Raw genomic sequence first — 20,879 nt, forward strand, 5'->3', positions numbered from 1 at the left:
GTTGAAAATGGAAGCAAGGCATGGTCATAGGATTTGTTGTCTGGAAAAAGCGTTCGAGAATGTAAAATCGTGCAATATGTTCAAAATTCTGAGAAAAATAGGGGTAAGCTGCGGTGAGAGACAAGTAATGTACACTACTGGCCATTAAAATTGCTACACCAGGAAGAAATGCAGATGATAAACGGGTATTCATTGCACAAATATTTTATACTAGAACTGACAAGTGATTACATTTCCACGCAATTTGGGTGCGTAGATCCTGAGAAATCAGTACCCAGAACAACAACTTCTGGCTGTAATAACGGCCTTGATACGCTCTGGGCATTGAGTCAAACAGGGCTTCGATGGCGTGTACAGGTACAGCTGTCACGCAGCTTCAACACGATACCACAGTTCATCAAGAGCAGTGACTGGCGTATTGTGACGAACCAGTTGCTCGGCCACCATTGACCAGACGTTTTCAATTGGTGAGAGATCTGGAGAATTTGCTGACCAGGACAGCAGTCGAACATTTTCTGTATCCAGAAAGGTCCGTACAGGACCTGCAACATGCATTCGTGCATTATCCTGCTGAAATGTAGGGTTTTGCATGGATCGAATGAAGGGTAGAGCCACGGGTCGTAACACATCTGAAATGTAACGCCGTCAATGGGAACAAAATGTGACCAAGACGTGTAACCAATGGCACCCCATACCATCACGACGGGTGATACACCAGTATGGCGATGACAAATACACGCTTCCAATGTGCGTTCACCGCGATGTCGCCAAACACGGATACGACCATCATGATGCTGTAAACAGAACCTGGATTCATCCGAAAAAATGACGATTTGCCATTCGTGCACCCAGGTTCTTCGTTGAGTACACCATCGCAGGGGCTTCTGTCTGTGATGCAGCGTCAAGGGTAACCGCACCGATGGTCTCCGAGCTGATAGTTCATGCTGCTGCAAACGTCGTCGAACTGTTCGTGCAGATGGTTGTTGTCTTGCGAACGTGCCCATCTGTTGACTCAGGGATGGAGACGTGGCTGCACGATCCGTTACAGCCATGCGGATAAGATGCCTGTCATCTTGCTTGCTAGTGATACGAGGCCGTTGGGATCCAGCACGGCGTTGCGTATTACCCTCCTGAACCCACCGATTCCATATTCTGCTAAGAGTCATTGGATCTCGACCAACGCGAGCAGCAATGTCGGGATACCATAAACCCCAATCGCGATGGGCTACAATCCGACCTTTATCAAAACCGGAAACGTGATGGTACGTACTTCTCCTCCTTATGGTACGTATTTCTCCTTCTTACACGAGGCATCACAACAACGTTTCACCAGGCAACGCCGGTCAACTACTGTTTGTGTATGAGAAATCGGTTGGAAACTTTCCCCATGTCAGCACGTTGTAAGTGTCGCCACCGGCGCCAACCTTGTGTGAATGCTCTGAAAAGCTAATCATCTGCATATTACAGCATCTTCTTCCTGTCGGTTAAATTTCCCGTCTGTAGCACGTCATCTTCGTGTGTAGCAGATTTAATGGCCAGTAGTGTACAACACGTACAAGAGCCAAAAGGTAATAATAATAAGGGCGGACGACCAAGAACCAATTGCTCGGATTACAAAGGCTGTAAGACAGGGATTTAGTCTTTGGCCCCTACTGTTTAATCTGCACATTGAAGGAGCGATGATGAAAATAAAAGAAAGGTCTACGAGTGGAAATAAAGTTCAAGGTGAAAGGAAACTCAACGATACGATTCGCTTAGGACATTGCTATTCTGCGTGAAAGTGAAGAAGAATTACATGATCTGCTGAATGGAGTGAACAGTCTAATGAGTACAGAATATGGATTGAGAGTAAATCGAAGACAGACAAAAGTAATGTGAGGTAGGAGGAATGAGAACAGTGACAAAGTTAACACCAGGACTGACGGTCACGAAGTATATAAGTTTAAGGAATTCTGCTACCTAGGTAGCAAAATAACCAATAACGGACGGACCAAGGAGGACATGAATATCAGACCAGCACTGGACATTGCTATTCTGTGTGAAAGTGAAGAAGAATTACATGATCTGCTGAATGGAGTGAACAGTATAATGAGTACAGAATATGGATTGAGAGTAAATCGAAGACAGACAAAAGTAATGTGAGGTAGGAGGAATGAGAACAGTGACAAAGTTAACACCAGGATTGACGGTCACGAAGTATATAAGTTTAAGGAATTCTGCTACCTAGGTAGCAAAATAACCAATAACGGACGGACCAAGGAGGACATCAATATCAGACCAGCACTGTCAAAAAAGGGGATTCCTGGCCAAAAGTAGTCTACTAATATCAAACAGAGACCTTACTTTGAGGAAGACGTTTCTGAGGATGTACGTTTGGAGCACAGCATTGTGTGGGAATGGAATATGGACTGTGGGAAAACCATTGAGATGTGGTGCTACAGACGAATGTTGAAAATTAGGTGGCCTGATAAGGTAAAGAAGGAGGAGGTTCTGCACAGAACCGGAGAGGAAAGGAGTATGTGGGAAACACTGAGAAGAAGAAGTGACAGGATGATAGCTCATCTGTTAAGACACCAGGGACTGACTTCCATTGTACTAGAGGGAGCTGTAGAGGGCAAGAACTGTAGAGGAAGACATAGATTGAAATATATCCAGCAAATAATTGAGGACTTAGGTTTCAAGTGCTACTCTGAGATGAAGAGGTTAAAGAGGAGCGTAATTCGTGGTGGGCCACATCAAAGCAGTCAGGAGACTGATGACTCAAAAATATATGTTCGCTATTCACTATTCATCACTCACGTTTGGTTTCTATCAGTTTTATACTCCAGTCAGTCAGAACATTATGACCACCGACATACTATCGATATAAGCCAGTCCAGCTGGCGAGGAGTGAGTGCTTCTCAGACACAAGTACTGTGCATGTAGCATCAGTGAGCGCCCCGTCTGCGTGTAGAATGGGGAAGGCATGTGATCTGTCTGAATTTGAGTGGGCACACTGTAATGGCCCAGAGGCTCGGCACGAGCATTTGGAAACCTACATGACTTGGGTGTTCGAGGAGTGCCATGGTGAGTGTCTTCAACACATGACGAAACAGCGGTGAAACCACGTCCAGACGTCGTTGGGTTGGGCGGCCACCCTTCGTTACAGATGTCGGAAGTCGTAGGCTGGGCTGAATGGTAAAAACAGGAGAGGCGGTGTACTGTGGCGGAAATAGCTTCAGACTTTAATGCTGGGCAGAGTGCAAGTGTGTCTGAGCCCGCAGTGCACCGAACACTCCTAGTGATGAGCCTCCACAGCCGACGACCCATGCATGTGAAAATGTTAACACCACGACAGCGGCAACTACGATTTAAATGTGCAGGTGACCATCGTCAATAGACGTTGATGCAGTGGCAGAGCGTTGCATAGCCTGATGAGTCATGATACCCTCTTCATTATGGGAGGGCGCGGATCCGTCGTCTTCCAGGCCAACAGCTCCTTGACACCTGTACTGCAGGACAGAGATAACCTGGTGGCATTGTGCTCTGGGGAACATTCACGTGGGCATCCATGGGTCCAGTGGAGCTCGTGCATGGAACCATGAAGGACAGGGAGTATCATACACTGGCTGCAGACCACTTACACCCCTTCACGACGATCATGTATCTACATCTACATCTACATTTATACTCCGCAAGCCACCCAACGGTGTGTGGAGGAGGGCACTTTATGTGCCACTGTCATTACCTCCCTTTCCTGTTCCAGTCGCATATGGTTCGCGGGAAGAACGCCTGCCGGAAAGCCTCCGTGCGCGCTCGAATCTCTCTAATTTTATATTCGTCATCTCCTCGGGAGGTATAAGTAGGGGGAAGCAATATATTCAATACCTCATCCAGAAATGCACCCTCTCGAAACCTGGACAGCAAGCTACATCGCGATGCAGAGCGCCTCTCTTGCAGAGTTTGCCACTTGAGTTTGCTAAACAACTCCGTAAAGCTATCACGCTTACCAAATAACCCTGTGACGAAACGCCCCGCTCTTCTTTGGATCCTCTCTACCTCCTCTGTCAACACGACTTGGTACGGATCCCACACTGATGAGCAATACTCAAGTATAGGTCGAACGAGTGTTTTGTAAGTCATCTCCTTTGTTGATGGACTACATTTTCTAAGGACTTTCCCAATGAATCTCACCCTGGCACCCGCCTTACCAACAATTAATTTTATTTGATCATTCCACTTCAAATTGTTCCGTACGCATACTCCCCGATATTTTACAGAATAACTGCTACCAGTGTTTGTTCCGCTATCATATAATCATACAATAGCCGCAAGGAACTTCAGACACTATGTACTAGGTCATTTATATACATTGTGTAAAGCAATGGTCTCGTGATGGCAGTGGCGTTTTTCAACAAGATAATGCACCACGTCACAAGGCCATGAGTGTGATGTTCGGGGGACACAATGGTGAGATCCAGTTGATATGCTGGCCCTCAATATCGCCATATCTGAACCCAATCGAACACATATCGGATGTGACTGAATGCTGAGTCAGAACGCATCTCTCCCTCCCCGGAATTTTCAGAAATTAGGTGACGCGTGCATGCAGATGTGGTGCCAGCTCTCTCCACCGACCTGCCAAGGCCTCATTGCTTCTGGCCCATAATGCGTCACCACTGTTATCCTCGGCAAAGGTGGACATGTAGGTTATTAAGTAAATGGTCATAATGTTCTGGCTGATCTATGGATGTATAGAGTTCATTTAGAAGTTATATTTGAACCTGTAAGAAGTCACAATATCATAATCCAACTTCCCTCTTTCCATAACCAATAATCAGTCTGTAACTGTGTCTTCGATGTGGGAACGAGACTCTCAGTGTAGCCTTATCACAGGTTTTTCCACAGCAATGCTTGCAAGCTCACTTACTGGCTCTCTGGTGAACACACACTATGTACACCCACTGAACTAAGCTGCGCCTGACACGACCACCTCCAGATCTCTCCAGCCACAATTCAAGGTTCGCCCCTCACAGGTTCACTTTCGCCAGTACCTTCCAGCTGCTCCACTCAAGCTCTCCAGCATAGTTTTCTGCACAAGCATTGCATGGAAAAAGGGTATTCCGGAGAATCCGTTGAACTACAGCGTAGGTGATTATTTCCAGGAACATTCTTTTTCTGTAAGTGCTGAACCAGCAAGAGATGCAGGACACCTTGCGTGAAGCAGCAGGGAGGTACCGGAGTAAGTGAATCGGTGGGCAGCGATTGTCAATCATGTCTTCATAGAATGAGCCACACAGTCGAGCACACGGTACTGCGGCCCTCCACAAGAGTCTATCAATATTTAACTGTACATTAGATGTTCACAAAGTTTACTCAATGAAAGTCACAAGTTGGGATAAATTTCTAGGTGAAGATTTTGTCCACGAACATCAGAGCTATTTGGCTCGATGTCTTGACGGAATCATACCAAAATCCGTGCTTGGAATTGTAAGATTAAAACCAGCCGTATGACATTATATGTTTGTAATTTTGAAGCTGAAACGATTTCCATTTGATACGTTGTTGTTATTGTGGCCTTCAGTCTGAAGACTGGTTTGATGCAGCTCTCTATGCTACTGCGTCCCGTGCAAGCATCTTCATCTCCAAGTAACTACTGCAACCTAATCTTTCAGAATCTGCTTACTGTATTCACCTCTTGGTCTCCCTCTACGATTTTTAACCCCCGCACTTCTCTCCAGTAATAAATTGGTGATTCCTTGATTTCTCATAATCTGTCCTATCAACCGATCCCTTCTTTTAGTCAAGTTTTGCCCCAAATTTCTTTTCTCTCCAGTCCTATTCAGTACCTCTCCATTAGTTATGTGAAGTAGCCGTCTTCAGTGTTCTTCTGTAGCACCAATTTGAAAACATTTTATTCTCTTCTTGTCTAAACTTCATATCGTCAACGTTTTACTTCCACACTTGGCTACACTCCATACAAATACTTTCAGAAAAGACGTCCTAACACTTGAATCAATATTCGATGTTACCCAAATACTTTTTGTCTCATTGCAACCCCACACTTTATATCCTTTCTGCTAAGGCCATCATCAGCTATTTTGCTGCTTCAATAGCAAAATTCATCTATTACTTCGTTTCTTGTTTCCTAATCTAATACCCTTAGCATCACCTGATTTAGCTGAACTACATTCTATTACCCATGTTTTACTTTTGATGATGTTCATCTTATACCCACGTCTGAAGACACTGTCCTTTCCGTTCAGCTGCTCTTCCAAGCCGTTTGTTGTCGCTGACAGAATTACGATGTATCGGCTAATCTCAATGTTTTTATTTCTTCTACCTGAACTTTAATTCCTTCTCCAATTTTTTGTTTTTTGTTTCCTTTACTGCTTGCTCAGTATAGAGATTGAATAACATCAAGGATAAGCTACAACACTGTCTGACTTCCTTCTCAACGACTGTTTTTTTTTTTCATGCTCCTCCACTCTTACAACCGCTGTCTGGTTTCTGCACAAGTTGTAAACGGCCTTTCGCTCTATGAATTTTATCACTGCTATTTTCAGAATTTTAAAGAGAATATTCCAGTCAACATTGTGAAAAACTTTCTTTACGTTTAGAAATGCTCTAGATGGTTTGTCTATCCTTAACTTCTCTTCTAGGGTAATTCGTAGGGTAAGTATTTGTTTATCGTGTGCTTACATTTCTTCCGAATCCAAATTAATTTCTGAAGTCGGCTTCTACCAGTTTTTCCATTCTTCTGTAGAGAATTCGTGTTTCTATTTTGCAATCATGAGTTATCATACTGGTACTTTATAACAATCACAAATATATGTGAAGATGATATCTGTTTTTTCGGACATGTCCGAAAGAACAGATACCATCGGTGACCATGCAGTTCGTTAGAATGAAATTACAGTGAAATGAACACCCCTACCTGCGTACAGGCGTTGATGTAAGTCAACGGGGACAGTTTAAAATGTGGGCCCCGACAGGAACTCGAACCCGGGATCTCCTGCTTACGTGGCAGACGCTGTATCCACCTGAGCCACCGAGGACACAGAGAATAGTGCCACTGGCACGCCTCCCGTGAGACCCACATTCGCGGTCGGTTGACGTTGTGAAGTGATCCTGGGCCTCGACTTCAGTTACGTAGCTTTAATTCGACATGGTACCATGGTACTATAGGTTTTAATTTTTAATGTTGACTGTGCCTTACTCTGGCATGTTATAGTAATTTTATGCTTCTGAAGAAGGCTAGATTATTCTTGCCAAAACCTGGGTAAAGACCAGAAAATTTTTGCAACTGAGGCGAATTTTCCGATATATTACAATGCAAAGAATTAAAATGGAAACGTTTTTCAATGTGTATTAAATGGAGAGAAGAGTACTCTTTTCATCGTCTCCGGTTCATGTCCTCTAAAGATGAGAAGGAAACTGCATATTATATTGCAGGTCTTAATTCTAGCATATGTTAAGTTTAGTCAACTAGAATTTTGATAAATCAGTCTTATCGACAACAAATTTGAACGAATTATATATATATTTCAACATTAATATCGCTTCTAATCTGCCGTGCAGTAAACTTGACTTCTTCTGTTTAAAACAAATGAAATAGATCAGTTCAACGATACATCAACATAGCACAAAGAACTCTTTTGTTTGAAAGAAATTAAGTTAATTAATTAATTAATTAATTAATTTGTTGACACTGTTAATATTTGCGGCCATTATTTCAAATTTGGTGTTTCAGTTATTTTCTCCATGTGCACAATAGTAAATATTATTAATCTTCTGCAACAGAATATTTTGTTTTTAACCAAACATCTGTAGTCCCCCGCCCCCCCACCCTCATGAACCATGGACCTTGCCGTTGGTGGGGAGCCTTGCGTGTCTCAGCGATACAGATTGCCGTACCGTAGGTGCAACCACAACGGGGGGGTATCTGTTGAGAGGCCAGACAAACGTGTGGTTCCTGAAGAGGGGCAGCAGCCTTTTCAGTAGTTGCAGGGGCAACAGTCTGGATGATTGACTGATCTGACCTTGTAACACTAACCAAAACGGCCTTGCTGTGCTGGTACTGCGAACGGCTGAAAGCAAGGGGAAACTACAGCCGTAATTTTTCCCGAGGGCATGCAGCTTTACTGTATGGTTAAATGATGATGGCGTCCTCTTGGCTAAAATATTCCGGAGTTAAAATAGTCCCCCATTCGGATCTCCGGGCGAGGACTACTCAAGAGGATGTCATTATCAGGAGAAAGAAAACTGGCGTTCTACGGATCGGAGAGTGGAATGTCAGATCCCTTAATCGGGCAGGTAGGTTAGAAAATTTAAAAAGGGAAATGGATAGGTTGAAGTTAGATATAGTGGGAATTAGTGAAGTTCGGTGGCAGGAGGAACAAGACTTCTGGTCAGGTGACTACAGGGTTATAAACACAAAATGAAATAGGGGTAATGCAGGAGTAGGTTTAATAATGAATAGGAAAATAGGAATGCGGGTAAGCTACTACAAACAGCATAGTGAACGCATTATTGTGGCCCACGCCTACGACAGTAGTACAATGTTATATGCCGACTAGCTCTGCAGATAATGAAGAAATTGAAGAAATGTATGATGAAATAAAGGAAATTATTCAGATACTGAAGGGAGACGAAAATTTGATAATCATGGGTGACTGGAATATGAGAGTAGGAAAAGGGAGAGAATGAAACGTAGTAGGTGAATATGGACTGGGGCTAAGAAATGAAAGAGGAAGCCGCTTGGTAGAATTTTGCACAGAGCATAACTTAATCATAGCTAACACTTGGTTCAAGAATCATGAAAGAGGGCTGTATACATGGAAGAAGCCTGGAGATACTGACAGGTTTCAGATAGATTATATAATGGTAAGACAGAGATTTAGGAACCAGGTTTTAAATTGTAAGACATTTTCAGGGGCAGATGTGGATTCTGACCACAATCTGTTGGTTATGAACTGTAGATTAAAACTGAAGAAACTACAAAAAGGGGGGAATATAAGGAGATGGGACCTGGATAAACTGACTAAACCAGAGGTCGTACAGAGTTTCAGGGAGAGCATAAGGGAACAATTGACAAGAATGGGGGAAAGAAATACAGTAGAAGAAGAATGGGTAGCTTTGAGGGATGAAGTAGTGAAGGCAGCAGAGGATCAAGTAGGTAAAAGGACGAGGGCTAGTAGAAATCCTTGGGTAACAGAAGAAATATTGAATTTAATTGATGAAAGGAGAAAATATAAAAATGCAGTAAGTGAAACAGGCAAAAAGGAATACAAACGTCTCAAAAATGAGGTCGACAGGAAGTGCAAAATGGCTAAGCAGGGATGGCTAGAGGACAAATGTAAGGATGTTGAGGCTTATCTCACTAGGGGTAAGATAGATACCGTCTACAGGAAAATTAAAGAGACCTTTGGAGAAAAGAATACCACTTGTATGAATATCAAGAGATCAGATGGAAACCCAGTTCTAAGCAAAGAAGGGAAAGCAGAAAGATGGAAGGAGTATATAGAGGGTCTATACAAGGGCGATGTACTTGAGGACAATATTATGGAAATGGAAGAGGATGTAGATGAATATGAAATGGGAGATATGATAATGCGTGAAGAATTTGACAGAGCACTGAAAGACCTGAGTCGAAACAAGGCCCCGGGAGTAGAAAACATTCCATTACAACTACTGATGGTCTTGGGAGAGCCAGTCATGACAAAACTCTACCATCTGGTGAGCAAGACGTATGAGACAGGCGAAATACCCACAGACATCAAGAAGAATATAATAATTCCAATCCAAAAGAAAGCAGGTGTTAACAGATGTGAAAAAACTATCAGTTTAATAAGTCACGGCTGCAAAATACTAGTAGAAGCCGATTTTGGGGAAGATCAGTTTGGATTCCGTAGAAATATCGGAACACGTGAGGCAATACTGACCATACGACTTATCTTAGAAGCTAAATTAAGGAAAGGCAAACCTACGTTTCTCGCATTTGTAGACTTAGAGAAAGCTTTTGACAATGTTGACTGGAATAATCTCTTTCAAATTCTGAAGGTGGCAGGGGTAAAATACAGGTAGCGAGAGACTATTTACAATTTGTACAGAAACCAGATGGAGTTATAAGAGTCGAGGGACATGAAAGGGAAGCAGTGGTTGGGAAGGGAGTGAGACAGGGTTGTAGCCTCTCCCCGATGTTATTCAATCTCTATATTGAGCAAGCACTGAAGGAATCAAAAGAAAAACTCGGAGTAGGTATTAAAATCCATGGAGAAGAAATAAAAACTTTGAGGTTCGCCGATGACATTGTAATTCTGTCGGAGACAGCAAAGGACTTGGAAGATCAGTTGAACGGAATAGACAGTGCCTTGAAAGGAGGGTATAAGATGAACATCAACAAAAACAAAACGAGGATAATGGAACGTAGTCGAATTAAGTCGGGTGATGCTGAGGAAATTAGATTGGGAAATGAGACACTTAAAGTAGTAAAGGAGTTTTGCTATTTGGGGAGCAAAGTAACTGATGATGGTCGAAGTAGTGTGGATATAAAATGTAGACTGGCAATGGCAAGGAAAGCATTTCTGAAGAAGAGAAATTTGTTAACATCGAGTATAGATTTCGGTGTCAGGAAGTCGTTTCTGAAAGTATTTGTATGGAGTGTAGCCATGTATGGAAGTGAAACATGGACGATAAATAGTTTGGAAAGAAGAGAATAGAAGCTTTTGAAATGTGGTGCTACAGAAGAATGCTGAAGATTAGATGGGTAGATCACATAACTAATGAGGAAGTACTGAATAGGATTGGGGAGAAGAGAAGTTTGTGGCACAACTTGACTAGAAGAAGGGATCGGTTGGTAGGACATGTTCTGAGGCATCAAGGGATCACCAATTTGGTATTGGAGGGCAGCGCGGAGGGTAAAAATCGTAGAGGGAGATCAAGTGATGAATACACCAAACAGATACAGAAGGATGTAGGTTGTAGTAGGTACTGGGAGATGAAGAAGCTTGCACAAGATAGAGTAGCATGGAGAGCTGCATCAAACCAGTCTCAGGACTGAAGACCACAACAATGAACATCTGTAGTCAATGAAATAAACGATAATTGTTTGATTCTGTACAGTTTGATATGAGTCGTATGGTGTTTCGTGGTGCATATTTAGGCTATTTAACTATTTACAGTTACACAGTTGTTATTTATCATTACCATACTATCATGAAAACAACAGTGTTTTCGTATACCCACTGCCACACTATACTTACTTGGAAATTCATATTACGGTCATCCAACATCTACAGAAGAGCCAAGGGTACACAAAAAGGATAGCAAATACAAAAGATAAGTGATGTCATAAAAATGTGTGCTGTTAAAGAATTATCTCTATTTTATAGTTTACTTATGATGCCTAATACAAATAACTAAAACATGTTTGATTGAAACATAATAATTACTCAGCTGTGAAAGTTCATTGATATTTACTCTCATACACAAATGAAAATAATTTATTAATATTGTTTAAACTAAATATATGCGTTTTCTGACAGACAAATGTATACTGCATTTTCCATTTTTTCAACTCTTTATTTATTTGAAAAAAAAAAATCTCAAGGATGTGTTGATAATGGTTTAACAATGTATCAACAGTTGTATTATATGACAATGGACTACTAAATCCAAGGAAACATAGTTCAGCATTCTCTTTGAGAGGTAGGATTCAGGTCTGAGATAAAATCAAGCAGACAGTTTCAATAAACATGGAAGTTGTAATTATTATAGTTTTTAATTTCTTTGGTGGAATTATACAACAATAAATTGTATGTTCCTACGTAATCAGCTCTGAAGAGCAACCTGAGAATATTATTTTTATGTTGAGGAGAGTACACAACATTAAGGAGAATTGTATCACGTGTTCACTATTGTTTTCTGGAGATGTAGACATTGCATTTCATGTTTGACATACCAAGTACTTGTTGTAGAACGGTCTATATTTTTCTGAAATCCAGTATTCCACATATGTGGAATCTCATCTGAAGTGGATAACAACGCCCTGAAATTAAAAATATCTGTGATGCGCTGAGATTAATGTTTAACTACTCGCATAAGAAGAGTTACAAATTTGATACTACAATTTTGACCTTATGATTGGCCTTCAGTATTTCACTACATAATTTTAATGTCATTTCCAAGATGAGAGCATCAAATGGCTGAGTACTTATACCCATGTACCCAAGTTGGAGCATTTTGTACCTTCTTTGACCATATTCACTTTTGTTGAAAGTTTCGTATTATTATCACAGCAAATTACCGGATCAGCTTTCAGTTGGCTCAAGAAGTGGAAATGTACAGAAAAATTTCACTTAGTCTACCAGATGTTTCTTCAGCGTGGTTCATCCTATTAATTCTTAGCTCATCATATATTGTGAGATGCTCATGAACTCACATGAACTGCTGCCAGCTAGACTTTCGTTACAGCTTCTGGTGGGCGAGAACAACCACAGAGCTTTTGACACCAATAATGTCATAAGATACTACTTTAAATCACGTGTTGCAGGTAGACAGCTACTGTGTAGCTACATCTGAGAATGGGTCTCACATCAGAATGACACGTGGTGTTAAGTCTCAAAGCAACTGATATCTTCTACTAATACTGTATAATAAGCAGGAAGACTCCATAGAGTAATTTTCGTAAGACATTTTTGAGTGTACATCTACTCACTCAACACAACAATACACACATTCCTGAGCTTTCCATTGCTGTTCGTTCCTCACATGGACTGAACAGCAACTGTGATCAATATCTTACCACCACTTCTGGAAATGAAAATTTTCGTCTTATTTAATTACTTGTTACCTTCTTAGTTTTCACACAACTGCTTAGCCACTCCTTATACAGATTTGCAATATTAATCTTGACAATAAAACTTTAAGCATAAATGACACTACAAATTTGTATTGTACAAGCCTTGTGTGTCATTCCACCCTGATTTAAACATGCATTGCAGTAATGTCCTTTTGTGGTTAAATGATTTTAATTTGCTGTGTATACAAATATTACAGCAATGCTACAATACGTTCAGTATATTATTACAGAGAGCACTTTGTGAACTGTTTAAAATAGCAGTGAAACGTAATTGAATCATATCGAGAGATAAAAAGGAATTCTACGGCATTCCAAGGTTCACAACGTTTAAGATGCAAACTGATGTTAAAAAGAATTATTGAACAAGTTAACATCTGCAGATTCTTGGGCTGTGACATACCACAGCTCGCCGAAGTGGATAATGAAAAAAACATTTAGAGATTTAATGTGACGTATGGTTCTATCAAAAGTACGAAAGGACACCATGCTAAAATTTTATAAAGTTATTGTAGTTCACTGTGGACTATATGAAAGTGAAAACTGGACTATGAACTCTAGCACACATTAGCCGACTCCAAGCAGCCGACATGAGATTGTTGAGAGCAGTCCAGGCAGTAACAAGAGGAGGCGAATGAAGAAACGAGATAATCTGGAGAAATGTAGGAATTTACAATTTAAATGAAAGGATTAAGGAATGAAAAGAACGTATAGAATGAGGGATTAACGTGCTGCAAAACAACTGCTGTAACAAAATTCTAAAGAAAGAATGAACGTTGGTAGACTCCACAGAAGATGACTGAATCAAGAAGTCGCAAAGTACTGATTGGTCTAATGCTTGAGGGAGACCATGAAGAAAAGAGAGAGATTTTATATTGTATTCAGATCTATATACACCCACGCACGGAACAATGGTCTTCGTTTTTACGGAATGTAAAAATTCATTATCTGTAAATCCAAAAAGCTATGGCACCGTTTTGAAATAATTACCTTTGTGGAAGATTTCTGCACCAAACATAAATATATTTCTTACTTTAGTTGTCTTTTTCTTGTCACTCTTCATTTTATACCCCTAAGTACACAGAGTGCGGTTCAATACTGAGTCCATTGCAGACTTAGAGTCTTCTCAGCCGAGATGGTAGTGTATATATATATATATATATATATATATATATATATATGATGTATGTGTCTCCAGACTGAAATCTATGACTCGCTCTATATTTACAGTGTGCCTATATCGCTACCGATCGCAGCCGTTGCGATGGATAGCGACCATTGTATTAGGATTATTTATAACTTTTGTTTTTATTTTTGACTTTTAATCCTCTGTTGAAAGGAACAGAGCGATTCGTTATGCGGCCTATTGCACAGTCAAACGTCCCAGTATCAGGCAGAGGAATTCTCAACTGGGACAAATATATTTCCCACGCATTTAGAACGAGATGATACGCTGGATGACTAGTGAAATCTGTTTATGTGTATTTCCGAAACATCACACGATGAAATGCAAAGCATTCTCTAGACACATCCCCAATCACACAATCAGACACTCTTCAGAATCGACTGCGTTCACGCAATTGTTCGTCTACTATAGATAAGTGCACAGAAGTTTCGCAACAGGAACTACGGCTATTGACTGTGCCGCGACCAGGCCTTTTACGATCGAAACCGAAGTTGTTTCGAAAAGGCGGTAACGTGTAAAGTTCTCGAGGTACTTATTATGTCAGTTTTAATTTGACGTTTTCCTCCTGCCCTCGAAATAAGACCCGCAGCACTAGTTTCGAGAAGAGGTAGAGCGCTGATATGACGCAGCACGACGCAGCCACCACGCAGGCAGCGACGTCTAGCAGCAGGTACTGGTACCAGGCCAGGTCCAGCGCGGCGGACCTCATGTGCGGCGCCCCCTGGTGCCTGATGACGTACTCCACCCAGTACACCGCCTCCTCCAGCGGCGGCCGGGGGCGGTCCCGGAACAGCTGCGACCGGTGTTTGGCGCGTTCGCGGAACCTGCAACAGAAACAACAACCTGAGCCCCACACAGGAAACAGCCTATCGTCTCCGTTATATTTGTTTTGCATAAGTTGGAATATCACGACATTACAGGTAACTCTCAATAATGATACTTTTCACATTTAGAAAGTAGGAAACAGAAAGTATCAACAAACAGGGGACAGAGGTGAATATTACTTCAGTGCTGTAGATTGAGAGAGAAAGAAATGGATAGATAGCACACGGTTCTGGGTCCACTAATGTTTTAACACGTTGTACACTACTGGCCATTAAAATTGCTACACCACGAAGATGGCGTGCTACAGACGCGAAATTTAACCGACAGGAAGCAGATGCTGTGATATGCAAATGATTAGCTTTTCAGAGCATTCACACAAGGTTGGCGTCGGTGGCGACACTTACAACGTGCTGACATGACGAAAGTTTCCAACCGATTTCTCATACACAAACAGCAGTTGACCAGTGTTGCCTGGTGAAACGTTGTTGTGATGCCTCGTGTAAGGAGAAGAAATGCGCACCATCACGTTTCCGACTTTGATAAAGGTCGGATTGTAGCCTATCGCGATTGCAGTTTATCGTATCGCGACATTGCTGCTCGCGTTGGAATATGGAATCTGTGGGTTCAGGAGGGTAATACTGAACGCCGTGCTGGATCCCAACGACCACGTATCACTAGGACTCAAGATGACAGGCATCTTATCCGCAACGGATCGTGCAGCCACGTCTCGATCCCTGAGTCAACAGATGAGCACGTTTGCAAGACAACAATCATCTGCACGAACAGTTCGCCGACGTTTGCAGCAGCATGGACTATGAGCTCGGAGACCATCGCTGCGGTTACCCTTCACGCTGCATCACAAACAGGAGCGCCTGCGATGGTGTACTCAACGACGAACCTGGGTGCACGAATGGCAAAACGTCACTTTTTCGGATGAATCCAGATTCTGTTTACAGCATCATGATGGTCGCATCCGTGTTTGGCGACATCACGGTGAACGCACATTGGGAGCGTGTATTCGTCATCGCCATACTGGCGTATCACCCGGCGTGATGGTATGGGGTGCTATTGGTTACACGTCTCGGTCACCGCTTGTTCACATTGACGGAACTTTGAACAGTGGACGTTACATTTCAGATGTGTTACGACCCGTGGCTCTACCCCTCATTCGATCCCTGCAAAACCCTACTTTTCGGCGGGATAATGCACGACCGCATGTTGCAGGTATTGTAACGGGCCTTTCTGGATACAGAAAATGTTCGACTGCTGCCCTGGCCAGCACATTCTACAGATCCCTCAGCAAATGAAAACGTCTTGTCAATGGTGGCCGAGCAACTGGCACGTCACAACAAGCCAGTCACTACTCTTGATGAACTGTGGTATCGTGTTGAAGCTGCATGGGCGGCTGTATCTGTACACGCCATCCAAGCTCTGTTTGACTCAGTGCCCAGGCGTATCAAAGCTGTTATTACGGCCAGAGGTGGTTGTTCTGGGTACTGGTTTCGCAGGATCTATGCACCCAAATTGCGTGAAAATGTAATCACATGTCAGTTCTAGTATAATATCTTTGCTCAATGAATACCCGTTAGTCATCTGCATTTCTTCTTGGTGTAGCAATTTTAATGGCCAGTAGTGTATATAAGCCGTCGAGTTATCGTGGCGGACAAGTCGCTAACAAAGCAGCTGATGCGATACAGCACTTATACGACAGCAGTGATACGACGCAGCCAGCATGAAGGTGGCGGTACCTGTGAGTAGGTACTGGTACCAGGCATGGTCCGTGGCGGTGGACCTCAGGTGCGCAATGCTGGAGGGATTTCCGTGTAATATATTTGAAAACTCCTCGGTTGGTTTTCGGAGGCATGTGCCACCGGCTGCCCACACACAGATAACGCAGTTCCTGCGCTTAAGTGGCCGGTGGTTTCGTGACAGCGGAGCTGTCAACTGACAGAGCTTCAGACGTGTTCCATCAGGTGTAGATCAGGCGAATTTGGTGGCCAAAAACATGAACGAGACTTCTTCGTTATCATGCTCGTCAAACCATTCAATACAACGATGTTTTTCTGTCTGTTTTCGTACAGTCACTAGCAGCGGCCTGTTCTCGTCCAGCCACTTTTTTCTTTGACCGTAGAGTTGGCGCATTACTGCACCCCTCCTCTGTACTTCCACCGTCTGAGGGTGGGACGGAACTTAATGCTCCACCACCACACCTGCAAGGTGCTAAGCTGGGCTGTTATTCAGCCGTTGCTTTGAATATCCTCTCACTTGCCCACCGAGACAGTTGGACCCGATCTGAACCGGTGGCGCTGTGTATAGGCAAAAAAAAAAAAAAAAAAAAAATCCGCCACTGTATGATGATTGTGGCCTTGCAGAGGCAGCTGCTATTGGGGAATACATTAATCGTGAAGGGACACACCTGCTCCACAATAATGGTCGTAATGGTTCATATATTCATACATACATACTCGGCAAGCCACTGTTCGGTGCATCGCTGAGAGTACCCTGTACCAATAGTAGACGCTTGCTTTCCTGTTGCATACGTAGACATCTACATCTACATTTATACTCCGCAAGCCACCCGACGGTGTGTGGCGGAGGGCACTTTACGTGCCACTGTCATTACCTCCCTTTCCTGTTCCAGTCGCGTATGGTTCGCGGGAAGAACGACTGTCTGAAAGCCTCCGTGAGCGCTCGAATCTCTCTACTTTTACATTCGTGATCTCCTCGGGAGGTATAAGTAGGTGGAAGCAATATATTCGATACCTCATCCAGAAACGCACCCTCTCGAAACCTGGCGAGCAAGCTACACCGCGATGCAGAGCGCCTCTCTTGCAGAGTCTGCCACTTGAGTTTATTAAACATCTCCGTAACGCTATCACGGTTACCAAATAACCCTTTGACGAAACGCGCCGCTCTTCTATGGATCTTCTCTATCTCCTCCGTCAAACCGATCTGGTACGGATCCCACACTGATGAGCAATACTCAAGTATAGGTCGAACGAGTGTTTTGTAAGCCACATCCTATGTTGATGGACTACATTTTCTAAGCACTCTCCCAATGAATCTCAACCTGGTACCCGCCTTACCAACAATTAATTTTATATGATCATTTCACTTCAAATCGTTCCGCACGCATACTCCCAGATATTTTACAGAAGTAACTGCTACCAGTGTTTGTTCCGCTATCATATAATCATCCAATAAAGGATCCTTCTTTCTATGTATTCGCAATACATTACATTTGTTTATGTTAAGAGTCAATTGCCACTCCCTGCACCAAGTGCCTATCCGCTGCAGATCTTCCTGCATTTCGCTACAATTTTCTAATGCTGCAACTTCTCTGTATACTACAGCATCATCCGCGAAAAGCCGCATGGAACTTCCGACACTATCTACCAGGTCATTTATATATATTGTGAAAAGCAATGGTCCCATAACACTCCCATGTGGCACGCCAGAGGTTACTTTAACGTCTGTAGACGTCTCTCCATTGATAACAACATGCTGTGTTCTGTTTGCTAAAAACTCTTCAATCCAGCCACACAGCTGGTCTGATATTCCGTAGGCTCTTACTTTGTTTATCAGGCGACAGTGCGGAACTGTATCGAACGCCTTCCGGAAGTCAAGAAAAATAGCATCTACCTGGGAGCCTGTATCTAATATTTTCTGGGTCTCATGAACAAATAAACCGAGTTGGGTCTCACACGATCGCTGTTTCCGGAATCCATGTTGATTCCTACATAGTAGATTCTGGGTTTCCAAAAACGACATGATACTCGAGCAAAAAACATGTTCTAAAATTCTACAACAGATCGACGTCAGAGATATAGGTCTATAGTTTTGCGCGTCTGCTCGACGACCCTTCTTGAAGACTGGGACTATCTGTGCTCTTTTCCAATCATTTGGAACCCTCCGTTCCTCTAGAGACTTGCGGTACACGGCTGTTAGAAGGGGGGCAAGTTCTTTCGCGTACTCTGTGTAGAATCGAATTGGTGTCCCGTCAGGTCCAGTGGACTTTCCTCTATTGAGTGATTCCAGTTGCTTTTCTATTCCTTGGACACTTATTTCGATGTCAGCCATTTTTTCGTTTGTGCGAGGATTTAGAGAAGGAACTGCAGTGCGGTCTTCCTCTGTGAAACAGCTTTGGAAAAGGGGTTTAGTATTTCAGCTTTACGCGTGTCATCCTCTGTTTCAATGCCATCATCATCCCGTAGTGTCTGGATATGCTGTTTCGAGCCACTTACTGATTTAACGTAAGACCAGAACTTCCTAGGATTTTCTGTCAAGTCGGTACATAGAATTTTACTTTCGAATTCACTGAACGCTTCACGCATAGCCCTCCTTACGCTAACTTTGACATCGTTTAGCTTCTGTTTGTCTAAGAGGTTTTGGCTGCGTTTAAACTTGGAGTGGAGCTCTCTTTGCTTTCGCAGTAGTTTCCTAACTTTGTTGTTGTACCACGGTGGGTTTTTCCCGTCCCTCACAGTTTTACTCGGCACGTACCTGTCTAAAACGCATTTTACGATTGCCTTGAACTTTTTCCATGAACACTCAACATTGTCAGTGTCGGAACAGAAATTTTCGTTTTGATCTGTTAGGTAGTCTGAAATCTGCCTTCTATTACTCTTGCTAAACAGATAAACCTTCCTCCCTTTTTTTATATCCCTATTAACTTCCATATTCAGGGATGCTGCAACGGCCTTATGATCACTGATTCCCTGTTCTGTACATACAGAGTCTGTCTACACAGACAGACAGAGAGAAAGAGAGAGAGAGAGAGAGAGAGAGAGAGAGAGAGAGAGAGAGAGAGAAACGACTGTCTATACAGCTCCGTATGATCTCTACTGGTAGCTTATCTTCGGCGTCTTTACGCAAAATCTACACTCCTGGAAATTGAAATAAGAACACCGTGAATTCATTGTCCCAGGAAGGGGAAACTTTATTGACACATTCCTGGGGTCAGATACATCACATGATCACACTGACTGAACCACAGGCACATAGACACAGGCAACAGAGCATGCACAATGTCGGCACTAGTACAGTGTATATCCACCTTTCACAGCAATGCAGGCTGCTATTCTCCCATGGAGACGATCGTAGAGATGCTGGATGTAGTCCTGTGGAACGGCTTGCCATGCCATTTCCACCTGGCGCCTCAGTTGGACCAGCGTTCGTGCTGGACGTGCAGACCGCGTGAGACGACGCTTCATCCAGTCCCAAACATGCTCAATGGGGGACAGATCCGGAGATCTTGCTGGCCAGGATAGTTGACTTACACCTTCTAGAGCACGTTGGGTGGCACGGGATACATGCGGACGTGCATTGTCCTGTTGGAACAGCAAGTTCCCTTGCCGGTCTAGGAATGGTAGACCGATGGGTTCGATGACGGTTTGGATGTACCGTGCACTATTCAGTGTCCCCTCGATGATCACCAGTGGTGTACGGCCAGTGTAGGAGATCGCTCCCCACACCATGATGCCGGGTGTTGGCCCTGTGTGCCTCGGTCGTATGCAGTCCTGATTGTGGCGCTCACCTGCACGGCGCCAAACACGCATACGACCATCATTGGCACCAAGGCAGAAGCGACTCTCATCGCTGAAGACGACACGTCTCCATTCGTCCCTCCATTCACGCCTGTCGCGACACCACTGGAGGCGGGCTGCACGATGTTGGGGCGTGAGCGGAAGACGGCCTAACGGTGTGCCGGCCGCGGTGGTCTAGCGGTTCTAGGCGCGCAGTCCGGTACCGCGCGACTGCTACGGTCGCAGGTTCGAATCCTGCCTCGGGCATGGATGTTTGTGATGTCCTTAGGTTAGTTAGGTTTAAGTAGTTCTTAGTTCTAGGGGACTGATGACCGCAGATGTTAAGTCCCATAGTACTCAGAACCATTTGAACCATTTGAACCTAACGGTGTGCGGGACCGTAGCCCAGCTTCATGGAGACGGTTGCGAATGGTCCTCGCCGATACCCCAGGAGCAACAGTGTCCCTAATTTGCTGGGAAGTGGCGGTGCGGTCCCCTACGGCAC

General features: G+C 43.4%; 1 protein-coding gene across 1 annotated transcript in view; it reads right to left on the minus strand.

Annotated features, from left to right (window-relative positions):
- Nucleotides 1–11,742: 11,742 nt before the first annotated feature.
- Nucleotides 11,743–20,879, minus strand: part of LOC124797822 (UDP-glycosyltransferase UGT5-like) — a 160,491-nt gene continuing 151,354 nt past the window's right edge. Inside the window, exon 7 of the mRNA XM_047260849.1 lies at nucleotides 11,743–14,848. Within this exon, the coding sequence (XP_047116805.1) occupies nucleotides 14,560–14,848 (289 nt within the window). The 3' untranslated portion in view covers nucleotides 11,743–14,559. The remainder of the gene's footprint in view (nucleotides 14,849–20,879) is intronic.

Source organism: Schistocerca piceifrons, chromosome 5, assembly GCF_021461385.2.
Source record: "Schistocerca piceifrons isolate TAMUIC-IGC-003096 chromosome 5, iqSchPice1.1, whole genome shotgun sequence".
NCBI lineage: Eukaryota > Metazoa > Arthropoda > Insecta > Orthoptera > Acrididae > Schistocerca > Schistocerca piceifrons.